Genomic DNA, 23774 nt, shown 5'->3' with positions numbered 1-23774 from the left:
TTTAATTCAATCTTTTTTTTAAAAAAAACCTGTAAACTGCCTTGGCTCCCATCCCAGGATAACAGTGGGGTATAATTGCAGTATAACAAAATAAAATATTTGTCTCTCCTGTAAAAAAAAGGGATAATGTATTATTATTATTATTATTATTATTATTATTATTATTATTAATATGCTGCTTTTCTCCCCGAATGGATCCAAGGCAGCTTACAGATTAAAAAAAAACATTACAATAAAATATAAAAAAGTTAAAATCTTCTAAAAACAATATAAAATTACATCAAAAATATAACAGAAGTTAAAAGGCAATACACATGCTCAATATAAAAATCAACATGGCATGCTTATGTTTTAAATGCTTGCTTAAATAAAAACGTCTTAGCCTGCCATTGAAAGGCAAGCAGGGAGGGGTCCAGTCTAACCTCCCACAGAGGGAGTTCCAGAATGTGGGAGCAACCACCAAAAAGACTCTCTCTCATGTCCTCAAAAAGCAAATCTTTGAGGAGAACCTATAAACGTTGGGGGAAAACGTTTATAGGTTCTAAGGGTATAACCTGTTGCAGTTGATGGCAGTAAAGAGGCTAAGGGTGCAGGGGATCTGTACCATAGGGGAAAATTAAATCCACCTTTCAGGAATTCAGGGAGTTGGATGTGTTTTGTGGGTCTTTCACCTTCAGGATTGCATGGTTGACATTGGAGCTTGACAGTCTGTTACATTGTGGTGAATTAGGGTTGCTCCTTTAAGCAAATATCCAGCACTAGAAGGGTTTCAGTAGTTGTCTTAGGGGACCTTGTAAGACATGTCATGAGAAATTAAGTCAAACTCATCTCCTGTGACATAATCAGTATACTGAAAGAAAAACTTTAGCTATGTGCTTATAAATCTTTATTAAGTATCAAATATTCTTCAACAAAAATTACAATGCCAGTTTGTAAGTTTGAAGAAAAGAAAAACATCTGCTTAGAGATAAAAACCTTATATACAAGATGTTGGTACCTTTTCAATAGCAGGTTCCTTTTAAGCTTTTATAAACATAAAGAGCAACAATTAAGAACATCAGTGTATATATATATATATATATATATATATATATATATATATATATATATATGCGCCTTTAGGAATGCTGATTTAGTAGCTGCAAATTCCTTGTATACAGGGAACGGGGCTCACTGAGATTGCATTAAATCATTTCTCTGTTTCTGCGAATAGCACAGCAAAGGATCATGCTGAAAATCATACCGAAGATCTGAAAAAGGAAGATGCACAGAAAGTTGGTGGAGTTACTTCAAGAAAGGTGGATACAGATCAGTTCAGCAAATCAAAATGGTGTTGTTGTTTTTTCATGTCTGAAATTAGCTGTGACCAAAATTGTATTGGTTCAGTCCAATAAAGATTTGACAACAAGCGCCATTAGAACATGTTTATTTCCAGACTGTATTAAAAAAAATCTTCCCCCTCCTCCTTTTACCCCCCCCCCCCCAAATTGCTGTAAATGGCAATAGGGGTAAATACGTAAGAGTAAGACAAAGAGCTATGTCTGCTGGAATTTTGTAAGTTCCTTGACATTGTTTTGCTTTGCTTCATCCTTTAGATCCTTTGCTATGTGCCCCTAAGTTTTACCCTCAACTTATCCATGGGTCATAGGAAAATCCATAATTCTGGTCCCAAAACTTGCCCTCGACTTATACATGAGGTCGACTTCTAGTTGAGTATATATAGTATATATGGTATATATGGTAACTTATAAACATAAATCTATGAAAAGGTTACAACTTACCATCACCACACCAACAGCAATGCCCACGGCTCCAATCAAATTCAGCTTTGTGGTGAAGAACTCATCAATAGCTGCATGGCATGACTAGAAGAGAAATTAAACAGATATCTTCAACAATGCCACTGAAAACTTTACTAGATTCTGCTTAACTCCTGTATCATGAGGCATGCATTTTCCCACACCATTCCTTCAATGATGCACCCCATGTTCATGGACAAACCCATGTAGAATAAGAACAGAAAGAGGAGCGAAGAGGAAGAAGAGCAGCTTGACAATGAGGTCAATCTCTTCTGTGCAAGGTGAGCCAATTGGTCAATTCTTCCTTCCTTGGAAAAAATGCCACAAGTGTTCTGCCAATAATTGTTTTGTTTCTTCCATGAGGAACGTAGGGCATTGTAAGTTGTAGATCAAGTTTTATTCAACAGCTGCACAGTACTGTTTTGAGGAATCAACAAGAGGAGGAAAAACACAGGCATTTCAAACCAAAATCTACCACCATCTGAAGGCTCAACTCATATTTTGCTCTTTGAACTCTGGAACAAAAAATTCACTAGGAGAAATTGTGATCACTGAAACACAAATGTGGCTATTGTTAATTCTATAGCCACATTTATTGCAGGAGGAAAACTCATTAAAATGTCTATACTGTATTCCATTTCATTTTAAGTTATCCAGGCTGCATGGAATACCTTAGATCTCTGCATTTACCATATATACTCATGCACAAGCCTAGAAATTTTAGTCAAAAAAATTAACCTAAAAAACCTGAGCTGACTTATCCACGGGTCAATGTAAATACTGTATTCTAACTGTTATTAAAAAAAAAGGAGCCATCTTCTGATAAAAGGCAAGAAAGTAATCTTTTCTGGAAGCACCCCCCCCCCCCCCCCCGAATCCATCCAGCCTTTAGGGTGAGCACAAACAGTTATGCTCGCTGCAATTTTGTAAGTTGTTTGACATTGTTCTCCTTGCTTCTTCCTTTAGATCCTTTGTTGCATGCCCCTATGTTTTACGCTCAGCTTATCCATGAGTCATATCAAAATCCATAATGTTGGCCCCCAAACCTACCTCAACTTATACATGAGGTCGACTTAATAGTCGACTATGGCGCGTTATAGACAGGCCTAAGAGGCGCCGTCCTTGCGCCGCGATTACGTGCGAGGGGCAGCGCTTCCGGACGCGCCTTGCCCCTTGCGCGTAACCGCTACGTCAAGATAGCGGCGCCCTATATAGATGGGCACATCCCAACCCAGAAGAGACGTCGCGAGTGCGCGCTTTGGCACTTGCGACGTCTCTTCCGGGTTACCAGAAGAAGCGCGATTTTCGCGCTCCTTTTTTGCAGCGCGGAGGAGTCGCGCGGTTTGACTGCTGCGGCTCCTCCACGCTGCAATCGGCAGCGGCCTGAGACCGCCCTTTTGGGCGGTCTGTAACGGGCCTAGATAAGGTATTTCCTATCCACTCTTACAGTTATTTCTTCATTATGTTTGAAGGCCTACAAGAAAATATCCATGTATTTCTTCCCTTATATCTCCTGATATATGAGGATCACATTAAAATTCAACCTATACTTGCATGTAGAAATAAAAGCATATACTTTTTCAATATCGTGGTTTATTCCTACATACCTGTACTTTAAATGCTTCAGTAATTTCTTGTTTGGGACAGGTGTCTACAAATGCCATCTCAATGACTCCACCATAGCCACAACAGTTTAGCTACAGTATAAAGATAAAGCATCATTTGAGAAAGGAAGTTGCATTTCTTTTTTATTAATTTTAAAACAAAACATCATATAATCCATATAGCAACTAAAATGCAACAAACTCACATTCAGTTACAAATATAACATTTAAAACCATTTCCATTTGAAAAACCTAAACCAACTAAGCTAAAATAACTGCCACCCCAACCTCTCCAACTTAGAGTTACTATAGACAGCCTTAAAGGGGTGGCTTGATTTCACCCCTTTGATCATTGGATCAGGGCTGTGGCAACCAAACACCGCGGCTCCAATCCAGTAATTTTTTTAGCCAAAAAGAAGCGGCAAAATGCTGCTCCTTTTTGGGACAGAAAAAAGGATGGCTTTTCCACCATGGCACCAGCTTTTTGGTGTTCCTGCAGCCTGCGGCATATAAACGCCATGCCACTGGAGCACTGCAATGTTTCCTGCTGTCTGGCCAGGTGCACGGTGTGATGCCGACTTGGGGGTGGCGTTGGGGTGTGCGACATCTAAATGCCACACCCCCATGCCTCCCCCATGCCAGCATATTTTGATGGTCTGTTTTGCCCCTTATTCCCCTAGATAAAAATAAAACAAATAATACAATCAACAGTCAACACAAACCAATTAAACAGAAATAAAACAAACAATTATGGACTTCTCACTTCCCAAACCCAAGGATTTTAAAGCTCAATATATTTAGATTTTGTTAATTATACTTAAATGTCATTTGTGACCTAAGATATAAACAAAATTGCTTGAAACCTGCAAATCTGCAACAATACTTTCCCCTACTTTCTGTTTCAAATAAAATAAAAATAATTCCCAATCTTTTCAGAAATTATCCAGTGATTGATCCATGTGGCCAATTTATCAATTTCAGCCAGCTTATAAACTTTATCAGTCCAGTCTTCTACTGTAGGAATATACAGTTGACCCTCCATATTCATGGGTTTAATGTTTGCAAATCTGACTATTTAAGAGTTTGACCATGCGCCTCCCTCCTGCACATCCTTGTAGGTTGAATGGGGGGGGGGGAGCCCAACACAGAAGACAGAAGCAGTTTGGAAGTACATGTGAGCTCTCCTCCTCCTGGAGGGAGAAAAATACAAGACCAGAACTGGAGCAGTTTTGAAGGGTGTGCATTCTCCTCCTCCTCTTCTGCCCTGGGTTTTCCCCCATACTCCCTTTTCTTCCCCACTTTTGCAAGGATCTTGTGCCCTAATCCCCATGAATATCGATGTCAAACTGTAGTCAGTTTTCTGACATAAGCATACAGTAATCTTGCAGATATAATCATGTAGAATTTATATCATTAAATTTCACCTTCAATATACCCAATTCTATTCAATTCTACATTTAAATATATTTTGCATTAGCTTTTGAATTTGTCTCCCATAACTTCTGGCTTCATCACAACATCATCACATAAGATAAAAGGTACCTTCATGTGATCTGGAATTCCAGCATTTGTTATTAAGATATTTATACATCTTAAACAATCAAGGGAAGTAATAGTGCCTCTCTATTCTGCTTTGGTCAGGCCCCACCTGGAATACTATGTCCAGTTCTGGGCACCACAATTTAAAAAGAGTATCCAAAGGAGGGCAACTATAAAGGTGAAAGGTCTGGAAACCATGCCCTATGAGGAATGCCTTAGGGAGCTGGGGATGTTTAGCCTGGAGAAGAGAAGGTTAAGAGGTGATATGAGTGTAGTGGAGTCTCCTTCTTTGGAGGTCTGTTGGTCATCTGTTGGGGATGCTTTGATTTGGATTTCCTGCATGGCAGGGGGTTGGACTGGATGGCCCTTGTGGTCTCTTCCAACTCTATGATTCTATGATTCTATAAAAAGTGTTTTATTCTCTGCAGAAAGATACAAAGGTTATTGTGCACATTTTTTCTGCACAGAAGACACATTTTTGTACAGAAATTCCTTCACAGAATAATTTCCCAAAACACATCAGGATGTAGGAATAAGAGGTGAGAAATGTGCAGCAGGGTAAAAAACTGCAGAATTTATTCAACCTCACATGCAACGATAAAATAGTCAAATATTCCTATTGTGCTGTAATATCTCCAGAGAGCAAAACCATCACTGAGATATATCTTAAATAAGTGTCTACATTAAAAATCTATTCACAACTTGATAACATTCTCAATTTATTTTGGATTTTCTCTCCCTTGCCAGTACTAAGGCTGCATCCACATTGCACAAATAGTCCAGTTTGACATCACTTTAACTGTCATGGCTCCATGCTATGGAATTCTGGAAATTGTAGTTTTGTGAGACATTTAGCTATCTTCATCAGAGACCTCTGGTTCTACCAAAATAAATAAATAAATAAATAAATAAAATACAAATCCAACAATTCAATAGCTCTGAGCCATGGCAATTAAAGTGATGTAAAACTGGATTATTTCTGCAGTGCAGACACAGTCTAACTTGGAAAAGTGTAAGTGCTTTGTGCAGATATAACATCAACTATAGTAGGTAATGTGAAGGGACAGAAAAACTCAAGAAGTAAAGAGCAGGAGGCACATTTTCTATGATGGTTAAGTGTAAAGACACAAAACCAATACAGGAGAACTGACTTACTGCATGCTGAAGGGCTCTCAGAGTTTCTTTAGCAGAAGGTTCATTTCTTTTCTTATATACGGAATCATAAAAATTCTTCACTTCATCCGCAACCTAAAACAATATGAAATAATACATGACCAAATCTCTATTATTTACATTTTAAAGGAGAAAGAACAGTTAAAACATTGTCCTCTGTTCTAATCTTGAAAAGGTGATTTCTCTGCCCTCACCATGCTTCTCAGGTACCAAACAGATCTAACACCAAGCCATCATTACATGTGGATGACTAAACTAGGAGAGGTCAAACCTCAGTGGATCTGGGTCCAATTCTGGCCCAGAACTTTATGGTGATGACAAAATTGCACAAATGCTTTAAAATCACTAGAAGTCTTGATTTTATCTTGGTTTTATCAATTTAACTTGGATTTTTTTCCTCTCTTGCCAGTACTAACTGGGAATAGCATTAGTGCTTTTCACAAACACAAAATCAACAATAGAAGGTGTTGGGAAGGGAAAGAAAAACTGAAGGCGTAAAGAGCAGCAACCACATTTTTTAATGATGGCTGAGTGTAATGACACAAAATGTTACTCCTTTAAAACTTTCAGTTTTTAGAACAGCATTAAGAATAGATGTAGGAATCATGGCCATCCAGATGTTGTTGGGTTTAAATAATAATAATAATAATAATAATAATAATAATAATAATAATAATAATACATTTTACTTCTTTCCTGCCTCGCCTCAAGGCTTGAAGTAGGGTACAGCACGTTAAAATACAAAACACAATTAAAAACAAACCCACAGTTAAAATGCAGTACTATAAAACCATACTCATAATAGCATATATACAAATTAAAAAGTCATGAATTAATAGTGACTGGATAGGCCTGCAAAAAGAGATATGTCCTTGATGCTGGTTGAAATGCAGTCAGCATTTTCAGCTGTTGTATCTCTTTTAGCAAGTCATTCCACAGTCTGGATGCAGCAAATAAAAAGGTCCTCTAGGAAACTGTTGCCAATCCACTCCCAGCCAGTTGGAGCAAATATTTCCTGGAGGACCTGAGTCTACAGCAGGGGTGGGCAACCTGCGGCCCGCGGGCCGAATGCAGCCCAGCGAGGCCTTGGGACCGGCCCCAGCCTGGTCCTGCCGCCGACTGCCGCCAGGGCCTTTGGCCTCTCGCGCGCAGGGGCAAGGGGAGCAATTGTCTATAGACGCCTCAGAAACATGCATTTCTATTAACATTTTTCTAAAAATCAGCAAATTTGTTTGCGTGTCCTCCACTTTTTTAAAAAAAGTGTCCACCATTTGACAGTGTTGTCCTACATTTGTCCCGGTTTATTTATTTATTTAATTTTTTTTAAAAAAATATTTAATTATTTATTTTTTGGCTTCGGCCCCCCAGTTGTTTGAGGGACAGCAACCCGGCCCCCGGCTCAAAAAGGTTGCCTACCCCTGGTCTACAGGGTGCATTGTATGAGAGAAGATGAACCTGTAGGTATCCTGGACCCAAACCATTTAGGGCTTTAAAGGTTATAACCAACACTTTGTACTTTGCCTAGAAACTAATTGGCAGCCAGTGAAATGCTTTTAAGATTGGTGTAGTGTGATCCCTCGTGGACGTACCCATAATCAGTCTGGCTGCTATATTCTTAACAACTTGGAGTTTCTCGAATTAATACAACTGTAGCCCAATGCACAGTGCATTGCAGAAGTCCAGCTGAGGTTGCGTGCACTACCATCTTAGGTCCTCCGATTCTAGGAAGGGGTGCAGTTGGTGTATCAGCCAAAGCAGAGTTGAAATTCCCAGAAGCCCTAGCCAGCATAAGCAATAATTAGGAATGCTGGGAGATGTAGTACAGAAACATCTGGAAGGCCACATGATTCCTACCCCCCCCCCTTTTTTTTTTTTTTTTAAGAAAATGGTGTCCTACCTTTGTTTTGTTTGCAAATCCCCAGATGGCAGCAGCTACTTCAAGAGCAAAAATCAACAGAAGAAAAGTAAAAAACTGGGAAGGAGAGAGAGAGAGAGAGAGAGAGAGAGAGAGAGGGCACTTTTAAAACCATCTGCATTTGGCAAGTATATTCAATACTTTAAGTCAGTATTATCACCCACTTACTGTGGATAGATGGGCTAAAAGCTTCTGTAGGCTCACATTAGAAATGATATACAGATAGAAATATTGCCAATTAGCACTTTGTTCAGTCAGTAAGTATGCATGCAGAAGATTCTGACTAGAGTCAAAATATCACACACCAGTTATGAGGTACAGTGGTACCCCGGGATACGAATTGATCGCGTTACGAAATTTCCGGGATACGAAAAAGTTAGATTGGAAAAAACTGTTCCGGGATACGATATTTTTTTCGGGTTACGAAATTTTTTTCAGCGCGAAATTCAAACGCAAAGCGCGGCTAGCGGCTTTCCAGCGCTAACGGAAAGCCTTTTCGGGTTGCGAAATTACTCGGGTTACGAACGGAGCGGCGGAACGAATTAATTTCGTAACCCGAGGTAGCACTGTACGTGTCAATTTCAAATTTTTAAAACTATCAAATTATTTTGATATTACACCCAAGAAAATCTGATCAAAAACATAACTTCTCAGAATCAGCCTCTTATAATGTGCAGATTGTAGCTTTACAACATTATGTTGAGCATTGCACCCAGCGAGTGGTCAGTGGCCTTTTATACACTGCAAACCACTCAACAATCCACTGTCAACAGTGCACATAGTATGTCAATAACTTTGCATTTGATTAAATTTTGACTTGGGGACTGTAACTGATATAGGTCCAGTGTATGGGATACTTTTCAGTTTATGCAGTTGAAGGATATGATCAGGATCCTTGGAAATGTGAGAGTTTCTATGTGAGTACCAGATCTTTATTTTTCCTGGCCCATAAAAGAGGCTGGTGGCGGGAATAGGGTAGTGCTTCCTTATAGTAAGACAATGTGCCTTTTAAATTGGCAGGTGTTTCACAGGCTGCAGCACAAATTCAGAACAGCTAATAAATTATTAAATCAAAACATGCAATTCAATGCCAGAATATTGAAATTTAGGGAAGAGAACATGAATTCAAGCAGCAGCCACAGTTCTAAAGATAAATTCACTGTTGTATGCAAACATTTTGGGAATTTTTTTAAAGTAAAAAGTCTGCATGACAATTAATATGCAGTACTTCTAAAATATCTGACATGAATATTTCTACTGAAAGGCAGCGTCTTCATCATACTGAGTGTTGTTTTAAAGCTCGGGTTGCACAGTCTGTCAATAATTTTCATACTCCTTAGGATCACAATCTAGGGATTAAACCCTTCCCTACAAGCAGGAGTGAAGAGCCTGAAGCATCTGCCTCCCCTTTGCTACCACAAAACTGAGAGTGGTCTCCTCCAACCACACTACCAGAATAATGGCATGTTTCTTCCCTATCTTTCCTTTCTGTTGTTCCAGGAAGGAAAGTGCACTTTTTCCCATGAGGTTTCAATGGGCTCTAGCACCAGACAGAACAATTGTTTTGGTAGCAGATTGGAACAGTCCTAGAAAGTTGCCCACCACTACCTTACGTCTGCTGAAGAGTGCATGCATGACTACCATTAACACATTTTAAAGAACTGCAGACTAGTTCATATATGAACATTGATCACTCATTAGATATCAAAGGGATTATTTACACCCCTCCTCATGTGCTATGATTTTCCAAGGAAGCTCTTCTACAGAGTAGTTACAGGATCTATTCAGTAATGACACAATGGTGTTTAAATCCTCAGATTTAAACTCTGTTTCCACCTTTAAAAAGCAGATAAAAATAATTGTCTTCAGAGATTTTTGCATGGCAAGAATTTAATGTATAACACCTTCTGGATTTAGCTGGAAACATGTTTATTCTTACACTGTACGATGTTAGGGTTAGATATTGCCTTGGTAGTGTTTTATTGCTGTTAGCTGCACTGAGCACAATTTTCTGAAAAGATTATATGTTAGTTTAAATTTATCTGTTAATCTGAATGTGAGTAGATCCATCAAATTAATAAATATTTGGTAGGTCAAAACATACAAGTTCCAATGAGCCATTGGGACTGGATGATACTACTAATCAAATCTGGAGCAATAAGAAAATAATTTGTAAATAAACATTGTAAGTCACACAGTGAATTGTTAAGGAAGTGGTATGCGTATTTAAGTAAAATAAACAGCAAATGTGAAAGAGCCATCATAGTTTCAGCATGTGTGGGAATGAGGGTTTTTTTTTTTACCTATATATGAAACATTTATATTATGTTGTCAATTGCTCCACCATCTGTATCTTAGAACGTACTCTGCAGGCAGACAAAATTAAATATCTAGCATATTCCACCCACTCTCCACCATTAAGTTGAACCAAGAGTAAGACTTTTAGAGCTCAACAGAAGTTTCAGCATTAGACACTCATCATTAATACTTACCAAACCAAGCATACATTGGGACTCCTGGATTGCTCCACAACATCCCAAGAAACCAACAAGCATTATGAGGGCACCAGCTCCAATTAGAATGTAAACTCCTGGGATAGTTTTAAAATAAAAATAAAAATATTTACTCTCAACCACAGAACCTTCATGTTCAGTGCTAAGCAACAGGGAGGCAATCAGTTTATGCTGTGATTACCTTTGCTCCGTTTTTGGAGGTCTTTAAGCAGAGGCAGGATGGCCATCTGTCGGGGATGCTTTGATTGAGATTTCATGCATGGCAGGGGGTTGGACTGGATGGCCCTTGTGGTCTCTTCCAACTCTACGATTCTATGATTCTATGATTCCATACTAGCCTGAATTAATATGAGGGCTGGGTAATCTGGACCCTGGCCCATTTTGATTACCCATTACTAGAATCATAGGAGTAGGAAGAGACCATAAGGGCCATACAGTCTAACCCCCTGCCATGCAGGAAATCTAAATCAAAGCATCCCCCCCAGATGGCCATCCAGCCTCTGTTTATAGACCTCTAAGGAAGGAGATTCCACTACACTACAAGGGAGTTTGTTCCACTGCCAAACAGCCCTTACTGTCAGGAAGTACCTCCTAATGTTGAGATGGAATCTCTTTTCCTGGAGCTTGCATCCATTGCTCCGGGTCCTAGTCTCTGAAGCAGCAGAAAACAAGCTAGCTGCCACCTCAATATGACATCCCTATAAGTATTTAAACAGGGCTATCATATCACCCCTTAACCTTCTCTTTTCCAGGCTAAACATCCCCAGCTCCCTGAGTCGTTCCTCATAGGACATGGTTTCCAGACCCTTCACCATTTTGGTTGCTTTCCTTAGGACACGCTTCAGTTTCTCAACATCCTTTTTAAATTGTGGTGCCCAGAACTGGACATAATATTCCAGGTGGGCCTGACCAGAGCATAATAGAGTGGCACTATTACTTCCCTTGATCTAGACACTATGCATCTATTGATGCAGCCTAAAATCACATTGGCCTTGTTAGCTGCCGCATCACACTGACTCATGTTCAATTTGTGGTCTACTTGGACTAGATCGCTTTCACATGTAGTCTCATTCAGCCAGGTGTCACCCATCCTATACCTGTTCATTTCCACCCTACGTGCAGTACCTTACATTTCTCCATGTTGAAATCCATTTTGCTAGCTTTGGCCCAGCTTTCTAATCTAGTAAGGTTATTCTGAAGTTTTATCCTGTCTTCAGGGGTATTAGCTACATCTCCTAATTTGGTGTCATCTGCAAATTTGATAAGTATACCCCCTATTCTGTCCAAGTCATTGATAAAGATGTTAAATAGCACTGGGCCCAGGACAGACCCCGGTGGGACCCCATTGGTCACTTCTCTCCAGGATGAAAAGGAGTCATTTTTGAGCACCCTTTGGGTTCGGCTGGTCAACCAATTACAAATCTATGTAACAGTTTCGTTGTCTAGCTCACATTTCACTAGCTTGTTTGCAAGAATGTCCTGGGGAACCCTGTCAAAAGCCTTACTGAAAGAAATTCAGCAGTATAGTGGCAAATGAAAGTAACTCGCCCAGTGTTTTTCATTTAAAACAAAGTATGCAGGGGGACAAATGTTTTAAAGGGGACTCACACTTCCAGAAGCATGATTGCTCTTTAAAATATTGTTTATGCTCCCTGCATCATTTGTTTTAAACTGAATGTGAGTTTTCTTCTTGCCTTCAGCAAATTACAGCAACACCAGTGCATACAGGGAATGTAGCCACCATCAGTGGTGGTATCTGTGGTATCTGTGTGAATTGACTCACCAAATTGCCCACCACATATTGACATGCATCCTGTGTTCTACTAGCTATCAAAAGAAGTAATTTATTGCTCCTAAAAATCAGAAAATCTTAGGATATATGTACAAACATTTAAAATTCCTACTTTAAGGTTCTGCACTGTCTACATTCCTTGTTTTAAAGGAAAAAATAATAGAATTTTAGAATTGAAAAGAACCCTTCTCAAGCTGTAATAAACAACTACAGCAACCCTGAAAGATGCCTGTTCTATCTCTGTTTAAAGAAATCCTAAGATGGAGAGCTCACCACCGTCTCAGGCAATCTGTTCCACTGTTGAACAGCTCCTGTACAAAAATTTTTCCTAATATTTAAATGGAAACACTTTTCTTGCAATTTGAATCCACAGATTTGTATTCTAGCTAATGGAGAAGCAGAAAACAAGCTCACTCCATCTTCTACATGACATCCATCTTCTACATGACATCATGTGAAGTATTAGTTTGGTCTGTCAAAAAATGACAGAATGACCTAACTGTAACACTATGCAGTCCACAGTTCACCAGCTTGCCTACAATAATCTCATGGGGGAATCCTTGACAAAATCCTTACTGAAATCAAGATGTACTACATCCATAGCTCTCCCCTGATCTATACTTAAAAAGATAAATATTTTGTTTTGTTGCGCTGTCAAAAACATTTAGAAGACCAGCAGAACTGTTATGTCATGACATACCAGTATAGAATGTTGTATTATTTTCTTCATGTTCAAAAATATCTTTTGTCTGTGAATCAAACCGAAGCCATAGTCCAATTGCCAGAACAGCTGTTCCTGCAAGCTGTGGAGAGAAGACAACACCAGATGTATTAAGAATTCTATGTATTTCCATTTAAAGTATAATTAAGTTAATTATTTTTGGTCCTCAACAAATGTATTGATATACCCATAATGTTCAGATCTATTACAGGGATTCCATGGGGAAAATACAGCAGACACATCAATGTGAATAAGGATCCCCAAAGCAAGTACTGTAGCTTAAATATTCACCAGGTGATATAACCATGTTACCATAAAGTAGTACCCCCTAGAAAGAAACTAGAAAAATTAGGGTGAAATCCCATCCCATTTTTGGATAAAAATGCACATATATCTGTTTCTATTTTACTACAATAGAGTTTGTAAAAATTTAGGAGACGTGCTACAGAGATGCAAGTATTAGCTCCATTCCTTCTGGATCAATTCCACATAATCAAGATTTTCATTCTAATCAGGGTTCTGTTTAGTCTTCTTAGTAGTAGTAGTAGTAGTAATATTTATTATTACAGTCCATAGACTAAGGGGTAGCCCTGCATACCTATCGTAACCAATTCTCAAAAGAAAGCATTACATCTGGCCTTGGTAAATAATATGTGATGATTAGAAAAGTGACATTATTTATATAGACTGTCAAAAGAAAAGATCCCACATAATGGATATTCAAAGCACTAGGTGAGCAGAAAGAAAGGAAATGAGCCAAAGATTGCAAAAGGCAACATCCCAGAGTCTTTGGGCTCGTTCAGACAGGCCAAAATAAAGCTGCTTCGGGTCACTTTGGAGATATGCTGTTTAAATGATGCATGCGTCCTAAGAGTCCAGAAGCCCCACTAAAGCCATGCTCTAGTCCTTAGGACTGGAGCATGGCTTTTGCATGGCTTCCGGACTCTTAAGACGTATGCATAATCTAAACAGCATACCTCCAAAGTGACCCGAAGCAGCTTTATTTTGGCCTGTCTGTATGGGGCCTTTGTTTAACCAATTTTAACGCTGTATCATAGCTCAGATTAAGGATTAAAGATGATGAAAGACTAATTGTCTCCACTCTTGGGAATATGTACTGTACTTGGACCATCTGCTACTGTAGCTTATCCATTACAAGGTGACTAGGTAGGCCTTTGCCACAGCTGAAAATGACAACTCTGAGCCAAAACTTTACAGCTATCATCCATACCGTAGTTGAAAGAAGACATTTAACTGGGACAATAACATGACTGAGAGCCTATGCGCTAACATGACTGTTTGTGCATACCAATCCACCTCAGTCATTGAATCTGAGGAAGTGAACTGATATCACAAGAGCTCATGCTAAAAATATATGTCAGTTAGTTTTAAAGGGGCTGCTTGAATAGTTTTTTCCGTCTCCTTCCTTTTTCCTTCTGCTGTAATGGACTAGTAGGGCAACTTAGAATCATAGGATCACGGAGTTGGAAGAGACTACAAGGGCCATACAGTCCAACCCTCCTGCCATGCAGGAACTCACAATCAAAGCATCCCCAAGAGATAGCCTTCCAGCCTCTATGTAAAGACCTCTAAGGAAGGAGACTCCACTACACTCCGAGGGAGTGTGTTCCACTGTCGAACAGCCCTTACTTTCAGGAAGTTCCTCCTAATGTTGAGGTGGAATCTTTTTTACTTCTTTGAGGACAAACAGGAAGCAGTGCCTACCACCGTCCCACCCTGTTTCCTTCCTTCTTTTTGCCTCACTCAAAGAATTTCCAAGGGAAAGGAAATGGGAGTGGGAGAAATTGCCTTGCCTGGAAGTGGGTTGCAAGTGTATCCTGGCCAGCTTGCATTTCTCATAACTGATCCCTTCTTCACTTTTCTGGTGCCTCTGTGGGGGAGGGGGGGGTGAAGAGCCATCATCTCCCTTCTATTTTTCTATATCCTGAGCAGAGTGCCCCTTCTGCCCCCACCCTCTTAGAATGTCACTGGGAACTGATAATGCTAACTAGGAAAATGATTTTACTTGATCTCAGCAACATCCACACTGGGAGAATGGGCATAATTTCATTACATAGCAGAAGCCACAACATAGAGGCGCTTCTTCCATACAGATGAGAACCAACATGGTGTAGTGGTTTGGACTATGATTCTGGAGGCCAAGGTTTGACTCTCCCACTTGGCCGTGAAAACCCATCAGGTGATTTTGGGCAGGTCACACAGTCTCCCCTCCAAAAACTCCAATATAGGTTTCCAGCCAACTTCCCGTATCCATCCATGCTGGGATTGTCCTCATCCAGTTGCTATTTTTGATGCCCTAAAGTGAAAGCCATCAACCAGTCTGGAATCCTGTTGTTAATGCCTGGTCTTTGTTTTATTGCTAGAGATCATAAAGCACACCAGAAGAATAAGGGCGGTATATTCCATCCAATTGACAGTCATTCCACCTCTGTGTGGCCTCTAGAAGCTTTGCAAAAAGGCCTGCTTGCCCTTCTCAGCCCCCCTGCCCCCCCGACTCTATTGCTTTCCCCACCACTTACACCTGCAGGATGTATTCTCTCACATAATGTCTTTATACTGGAGGGGTTTAAATGGGACTTGAACCCTATCAACATATAAGACCAAAAAATTAAAGTTGAAGTGTTTGAAGTTGAAAGGGTTTTTGGTATAGTATCTGCTGAAAGCAGCATTGTCAACAAGCCCTGTGACAAGCTTCTCAGGCAAATATATTCTCTCACATAAAAACAGGTTTTCTCGGTTGCACACTAAATTGCCTTATGCCTTAAGCTGCCTTATGCTGAACACTTTCATCCCCACATACAGTATTTGATGGGATACTTAACTTTGGATGTGAAAAGTGCCTCCGAGTGCCCCAAATGAACACTGAGGCTCACTTTCACCCTTTTTACAGACAGCAGCATTTAAAATATGTAGTTTATCATTCTCATTGGCATTGCCACTCCTCAAACAGAATGTGTCTTTGCAGCGGGTGAGTTTAATTTTCACATCCACCCCATTCACAACAATAATTTCTCCTAAAAAACAAAGCAAAACAAAACAAAACAAAAAACAAGTCACTGGGTAAAAGTCCTATTAAATTATATTTCTGACTCTTTGTATTTGGAACTGAACACCATTCTAAAATATGTCTTTTCCTGTCTGCTTTCTCCTCTGACTGACAACCTTCTGCTTCTAAAGTATCAAGACACCTACTCTCAGCATTTACAAAGGCTTTGGAAGGTCACAACACTGCTGAGTCTGTTTTTACTTAACCCTTTCCCTTTAAAAAAAGTACTGATACTTGATGCTTACCAAGAATTCATTTTTTGATCACATGCTACATTTCCCACAATATTGTGCACAACCACTTCAATGTGCAGTTTAATAATTTCGAGTCCTGTTCTGGAAAAGAAATAGCCTTTCAAAAAAGCCCCTGAAACATGTCCCCTGGTTCTGATCCATACAGAATTGGTGCCCTATGAAAATCAGGGAGAGCTCATCCCACCTTTGTCTTGCAATAGATTTTGTATGTCTCCAGGTTTCTGTAATCTTTTAACATGGCTATGCTTAATTTTTATGCCCAAACTCTTTGAGGCCAAATATGGAATCTCACAATTGGCTTGCTTAGACAGAATGGCATGTGTTGACTCTGACCTGTCTTTATTTCAACAGCAATAGCAAGTACATTTCTATACCTCTTACCAATGTACTAAACAGTTTACAATGTGTAAGTTAATTGCCCCTACTAGCTGGGCACTCATTTTAGCAACCTACGAAGGATGCCAGGATAAGCCAACCAAGAACCTCTCACTGGTATTGAACTCACCTTGGGGTTTGTGAATGAGTGACTCCATTGCAGGCATTTAACCACCAGGGTTCTTAATACTGATGGTGTTGATATGATGCATGCTGATAGGCATATAAGGAGGCTTTCCATACATAATGGTGAGGAATTCCTGAATTTTCCCATGCACCACAACATAAGAGAGGCACAAAGAAATCTCCCACAATGTGATGTTCAATAATATATGTGTACACTTGCAAAAAGATGAAGCCAGCTGTAATGTCTGTGAAGTGATGCTGCTGCTCTACCAGGAGCTCTAATAAAGGAACTGGGAGGACAGGTGACTATATATTTTATTGATGTATCTCTTCAAATTAAACATCAGTCTCTTCTTTAGGTTTGGTCACATTTACACAAATTTAATATATAAGAATCAGAGAATCACAGGACAGAACCATATAATCATAGAGTTGGAAGTAGGGTTGCCATAAGTCAGGACGTCCAAACCGGGACAAATGTAGGACAAATTTTACCTCAGATGTAGGATATATTTTTTAATGGAGGACACATGAAAAAAATTGATATTTTTACAATTTTTTTAAAATATAAATGCATGTTTCTTAGGCATAATCAAAATGGAGGACATTTTGGCATTATTCCTAGACAGATGGCAGAAATGTACTTCCCTTTCTGGCCAACCCCCCCTCCCCCCATTCCAAACAGCACATTTGGGTATTGAACATGGCCGCTTGCATATTTCAGAGGCTTACTGCATAACCAAACTCTTTGGGTTTCACACTGAACATGGGTTCATGTGGCTATGCATATTGAACATGTCAAGGTGGTTTAACAAGAAGTGGATTTGCCCTCGGATTCAACTGTACTTCTCAGAAGTGTGTACAATAGCTGGATTGCAACCTCTAGCACTCCTTACCATTAGTTATGTTGGCTACAGCTTCTGGGACTTGTAGTCCAAGAACATTTGGAGGGCTGCTTGATTCCTGTCTCTGGACTAGAGGGTGAATCGTAGAATTATGGGCTTTCAGTTGGGAGCAGAATTTTCTGCTGTACCCAAAGGTAAACAAAGTCTGCTTCCTAACTAGAACTGTGTTCCTGTTCGCTTATACAAGTATATTTCCATTAATGACATAGATGTGTTCCTGGGCTTTACCCCGGGAGTCACAGCCAGGGGAGATAGGGGCCGCTCGGCCCTTTTCTCCCTGGCATCGTTCCTGCAGCCGTTTGGTGGCTGCAGGAATGAGGCGTGCCCTCAGAAGGAGCTCCGTTTCAGGTGTGTGATGTAATCATGGCGGCCCCCATCTGGACGGGAGGCTGCCATGATTACACCCCGCATGTGGGCGGAGTGCCCCAAGGCAACCCTAGCACGTGACGAGGACGTCACGTAAGCTTCATCAATTTGCTTTCTGTGAAACAGCTACTGAACCAGTGACCCTAGGCTTCAAAAGAGTAGTTTTGTATTCTGAAGCTCAGGCCTACCTCTACTTTGGGTTTATCTTCTGAGAAATTGTTATTTTGTCACTGGGCAGGCATGGCTGCCATTTTATGACAGGCCACTCTTCCAAAATTCCAAATATGCTAATTTGAACCAAACTTTAGGAGTCTAGAGTGAAAGGGACAGATTAAGGGCATGCCCAACTATCTCTCTGCCCTTAGGGACACACACACACACACATGTACGTGAGTGGGGGTGTGATCACATAAATATGTCTTTCTTTCCCACAGTACAGCATAGGCTGATACTGAAGCACACGGAGGAAGTCAAAAGATGCAGTTATCTGCTCAGGTTTACCTGTCATAGACCTGTGTGGAGCAATAACAGAGTTCAACAAACAGAATTTATTCACAATAATATCTGCACATTTTAGAGGAAGATGGGATGCAGTGGGCAAGGGCATGCCCAAATATCTCTCTGCTCTTAGGGACACACGCATGGATGGGCGTGGCTGTGATCACATAAATATGCCTTCCTTTCCCACAAACCTGCTAGCAAATGTTCATTTTAAGTTATTTTTACTAAACAAAATAACGAGAACTGACTAAACTGAGAGGCTCTATTCAGTTATCTGTGGTCTCCCTAAATAATTCATACAACTGAACTCTCTTTCCCATCTACAGAGGCAACACCAGAAGGGAAAAAAAGCAGTAACAAAGCAGCACACCCTAGTTTATCATGAGTAATTAGAAAGGTTTAATAGTAGAAGGGAAAAATCAGAGACAGTAGAGGTACAGGACAAGCATACTCTTTGCTGAATAATTCAAGTCAAATTCTGTGCTTATTTTATAAGATTTATTTTGCATCTGTTAAGATTCTATAAGTCAGACATATAGAGGAACAAGGACCTATAAGTGTTACTAAAGCTCCATTCTACAAGAGATTCATCAAACACACTAAATATCATCTTTAGAGAAAGTAAATCTAATTTTTATGGTTTATTTCAGTAAGGTTCTGTGTAGCCACTACGCTATATTTATATAGAATTCATACATCTCTCAATTGTTTTTTTGCCTCCACCAAGAAGAAGATCCTTTGAGCAGGAAGGAAAAATCAGTGTTATGTGTCATACCTGCCCAGCAGGTTACTCCTGAAAGTGGCAGAGAGAAGAAAAAAAGTGAATTGGGACAGAAGCATTCTTGGGGAAACTGACCAAGTTAATGTCATCAACTAGTCTTCATCTATGTGAGAAAACATAGCATTCATTTCACTACAACCTGAAAGAAATGGTCGTTGCTTGGCCCTAGGGCTCCCTTCTCCATCTCATTCTGACCCCTCTAGTTCTTACTGGATGCAGAAGTAAAATTTACAGAGGTAGTGTAACCTCTCATGAGAATCTATTACCTTAACATTCATGAAGAAACGTTCTTATTTAAAAACTCCCTAATATGATGTGTTATTTAAATTTAATTACTGAATTAATAAGAAATATTTAATGTATAGTTTTTTTCAAATATTGAAACCACTTCACAAGCATTATCAGGATGCTATCTGTATAATAATCCTGTAGGTAAATTTAAATATTATTTCCCTTCTCCCTCCCCTCATTGCAAATACGGGAGCTGACTCCAAAAGGACGAGGGAGTTCACAGTAAGAGCCAGAAGGGAAGATTCAAAATAGCTGCTTTGAGATTTCTAGCTTTTACTGGACTACATGAGCCCTGGAAGGCTCTCAAGTAGGGTAGAAAGATGGAGACCCAATTTTTCACCATTTCAAACAAGCAATCTTAGGCAGGCTACAGACTGCCCAAAAAGGGAGGTCTGCCCACGCCTTGTTTTGCTGCACGAGGAAGCTGCAGCGGACAAACTGCGTGGCTTTCTTGCGCAGCAAAAAGAACCCGCAAAAAGCGGGTTCTTTTTGCGGTGCCATTGTGATGCCAGTGTGCCAATGGTGCACTCACGATGTCACAATGGCAACACTACATGCAGACGCTAAGTGTCCGTTGCATCAAAATGGCAGCGCCCATCTGTATAGGGCGCCACCATTTTGACACCGATGTCATGTGCGAGGGGCAGGGGCATCTGGAAGTGCCGCCCCTCACACTTGACGATGGCACCCCATTGCGCCCGTCTGTAGAGCGCCTTAGGAGTATATCACACGGAGCTTTTGGATAGTTTTGTGGCTCAGTTTCAGCTCACTTCCGAAGTGCTTGCACTTCCAATGATGCGGTTTCATGTCATAAAGTGACTGTTTTATCAGGCGCCATTGATTTCTATGGGAGCCCCTTGCAAATTGCTTCAGCAGTGTTTCTGAAGTCACCCCTCATTTTGGTAAAAACGGGAAAAAAGTGACTTCACAGAAATCGCTTCCAGGCTGCCTTCCATTGCACTGCTATTTGTTCTGGTGTGGAAAAGCACTCCGATGCCACCCCCCTTGGCCCCTGCGTCCTGCTCCGTCATCCCCCTCCTCCTCCCTCATGCCATCTCCTCCTCTCTGCCAACCAGCCGATCCCATCATCCCCTGCATCCTCATGGACCCCGATCTGCTCCCCTCCTTCAGCCTCCCACCAATCCAATCATCCCTGCCTTCTCCTAGACCCCGATCTGCTCCTCTCCTTCATCCTGACATCTAACCCATCATCCTCTGACTGCTCCTGCATCCCCATCTCGACGTCTGTGCCACCTAACACATCATCCCCTGCCTTCTCCTGCATCCTGATCCTGGCCCCAGGAACCCACAGTGAGCTATCCCATCATCCCTTGACTGCTCCTGCATCCTGATCCTGGCCCCAAGGACCCCCAGCGAGCTATCCTATCATCTCTTGACTGCTCCTGCATCCCCATCCTGGCCCCAGGGACCCCCAGTGAACTATCCCATCATCCCCTGCCTTCTCCTAGACTCCGATGAAGGATGACAGCTAAGGAGGGGGTAGGGAAGAAGGACAGCATCCAGAGCCCCACTGAGCATGTGCAAGGGTGCCAATTCGAATGGTTGAACCCTTAAAGTATGCTCTAGTGTAGTAATACAATGTGCACTCACTCCCCTTTGCTTGAGTCCGCATCACGTGACTTTCTTGGAATCGAACTGACTTTGCTTGCCCCTCAGTTCGGAAGGACAACAGAAAGGCAACCACGTGTGGAAAAACATCACATTTTAACCTCAATCCGCATTGCTAGAGAGGAGTGACTCTGGATCTGGTGTGGAAAAACAGCACGCTATGCATTGCTAGAACAGGAGTGACTGCGGATCTGAGCTGCAACCCCCCCCCCCCCATGTGTGATAAGGTCCTCAGTTATCATTCTTGGGCAGGACTGCAGGGGTGGAACACAAAACAAGTTCATTCCTGAATGTTCATCTCTTAGTTGTGTTCCAGACCTTGTTCCTTGGAATCTGGGGGATTTAATTAATTTCTTTCCAGGCATTTTGACTGAATATTCTGGTAAATGCTGGGGAATTCTGGGGGTTTTGGAAAACCATTCTACGGAGTATCTTTGAGGCTTGCTGGCAACACTGGTTCCAGGTAAAAAGGAGATTTTAAAAAAGGGAAAAGACAGGTTCAAAGCAAAGCCAGTGAGGGAGTGCATAAACCTTCACAATGTCAAACACACAATGTAAGATTTCGCCAGAATTTCTCTGAAGATGCCAGCCACAGATGCTGGCGAAAGGTCAGGAAGAAACTCTTCTAGAACATGGCCACATAGCCCGAAAAACCCACAAAGAACCATGGATGCCGGCCATGAAAGCCTTCGACTTCACATTGTGTAAATATGGATTGACTGATTGATTGATTTTACTTCTATTTCCCATCTGAACGCAAAGAGGTGTGTGTGTATGTGTATTGAATTCAATAAGTCAAGCTCGACTCAGGCTTGCATTCTTCCGAGGTCGCTAAAATGAGTACCCAGACTGTTGGGGGCAAATTAGCTTACTTGCTGTTCACCGCTATGATCTTTGGAATAGCGGGATATAAATAAAACAAATTATTATTAAATTATATATATATATATATATATCCTCCTCTTTGTTTTATTATATATATATATAAAGACTGAACCAGAGTTTCATTGCTCAGTGCCAACTAGAACCTTGTGTCCCAGTTTAACTCTAACCACTACACCATACACCATGCATCTATATCCTCTCAAGTCCGGCCTCCTGAATCTTATAGGGCTCACTCCAAGTTACTGCGCTGGGCCTAGACTGCTTCATTTCTAAAAAAACAAAACCATGGCTGGAAAACCCCCCAAAGCTTCACCTGTGAGGACACTCTGCCAACCAACCGGAGGAGCTTCAGAGCGAGGAAGGGTTACTCTGTTACGCAAGAAGCTCTCTTTGGACACAATGAACCCACTTGGTGCATATTCTTGGCTTGAGGGTCTAGCTCAACTCTCTCCTTGCCCTGAGGCTGTGCAACCAAAACACAAAACACGTCGCGGCAGCTTAAGCTTAGACTGTCCAAGAAGCGGGAGAACAAGGGAGGCGCCGCTGCTCCCGCCCTTTCCCAGGCGCTTGTAGAGAGTGAGTAAACTTAGTGGCAGGCGCTGCCCAGACTCGCCCCTGGAGCCGCTCCCTTGGAACCTAGGAACTGGCTCCTCAGGGAAGCCTCAGCTCTGGCTGCGTTGTTGATTGCCTCTGGTCTTCTCCTGCCTCTAAAACCACCCGGGCTGCATCTCCACTGGAGCCCTAACTCGGTTTGACACCGCTTTAACTCGTCGTCTGGGTCAAGGCTGCTATGGGATTCTGGGAGTTAGAGTATGTTGTGGGTGGGTCCGCTCTGGGCCCACAACCAACTCCAACTCCCAGAATCCCCTAGCCCTTGAGCCAGACCAAGCAGTGCCAAACTGGGTTATGTCTCCAGTGTGGATGCAGCCCAGGAGAGCTTTGCTCGACGGCCCCGGCGCTGCGCCAGGAAAGCAGGGCAAAGGGGGGCCTTGGCGTTGTTTCCACTCACCCAGAAAATGAAGTTAAAGCCAAAGAGCAGGTATTTGATGCACTTCGTGCCCCCCTTGACCGGCATCTTGGCAAAGCGAGAGCGCCTTCACCGAGCGGCGTTCCTGGAGAGAAGGAGGGCGAGGCGGAGGCTGCTCCCTTTTTTGGCCGGGCGGGCGAGGCAAGTCTGAGAGGAGGCTTTCTCGCGCGAAGAAGAGGGCCCTCTTGGGCTGGGCTCCTGCCTCCTCCGCCCGGCCTCGCCTCCTCCGCCGGCGCTGCCCTGCCTTGGCCCCCTGCCTGAGCCGCCGGAGGGAGCGCCCGGCCCAGGCGGGTTTTTCCAGCTCGACTAGAGGCCAAAGCCTGAGTGAGGAGGCCTCCGAGTGGGTTCGCCTCCTTCACCAAACTTAGTTGGCCTTGTTTTTCCTGCTCCTCCTCACACAGCTTCTGGAAGAAGGGAACTTGAGAGACAAAAAGGGAGGCCGTCCCTCTTTTCTCGCCAGAAGGTTTCCCTGGGGAGTGGGACACTCAGAGGCAGAAGGACGAATAATAAT

The 23774-nt window shown here is 41.7% G+C and overlaps 1 protein-coding gene across 1 annotated transcript; it reads right to left on the bottom strand.

Annotated features, from left to right (window-relative positions):
- Positions 1–869: 869 nt before the first annotated feature.
- On the bottom strand, positions 870–23625 carry CD9 (CD9 molecule). The gene is made up of 8 exons (XM_042470669.1): positions 23246–23625; positions 13036–13138; positions 10523–10620; positions 8013–8087; positions 6098–6190; positions 3407–3496; positions 1782–1865; positions 870–1250 (listed from the first exon to the last, which is right to left on the bottom strand). Exons 1-8 carry the CDS (start codon positions 23309–23311, stop codon positions 1185–1187), a joined length of 675 nt encoding a protein of 224 aa, XP_042326603.1. The 5' UTR covers positions 23312–23625; the 3' UTR covers positions 870–1184.
- Between the last annotated feature and the right edge of the window lie 149 nt (positions 23626–23774).

Source organism: Sceloporus undulatus, chromosome 5 (genome assembly GCF_019175285.1).
Source record: "Sceloporus undulatus isolate JIND9_A2432 ecotype Alabama chromosome 5, SceUnd_v1.1, whole genome shotgun sequence".
In the NCBI taxonomy this organism is placed as follows: Eukaryota; Metazoa; Chordata; class Lepidosauria; order Squamata; family Phrynosomatidae; genus Sceloporus; species Sceloporus undulatus.
The sequence above is the reverse complement of the archived record's forward strand: the minus strand, read 5'-3'. Positions and strand labels throughout refer to the sequence as shown.

Bases quoted from the DNA above. Each gene is read 5' to 3' on its own strand.
- CD9 (XM_042470669.1), bottom strand. From the start codon at position 23,311: ATGCCGGTCAAGGGGGGCACGAAGTGCATCAAATACCTGCTCTTTGGC. The intron at 10,621-13,035 runs GTATGTCATGAC...AAACTATCCCAG, and splicing joins TAATACAACATTCTATACTG to GAGTTTACATTCTAATTGGA. The intron at 6,191-8,012 runs GTAGGACACCAT...ATATTGTTTTAG, and splicing joins GATTTGCAAACAAAACAAAG to GTTGCGGATGAAGTGAAGAA.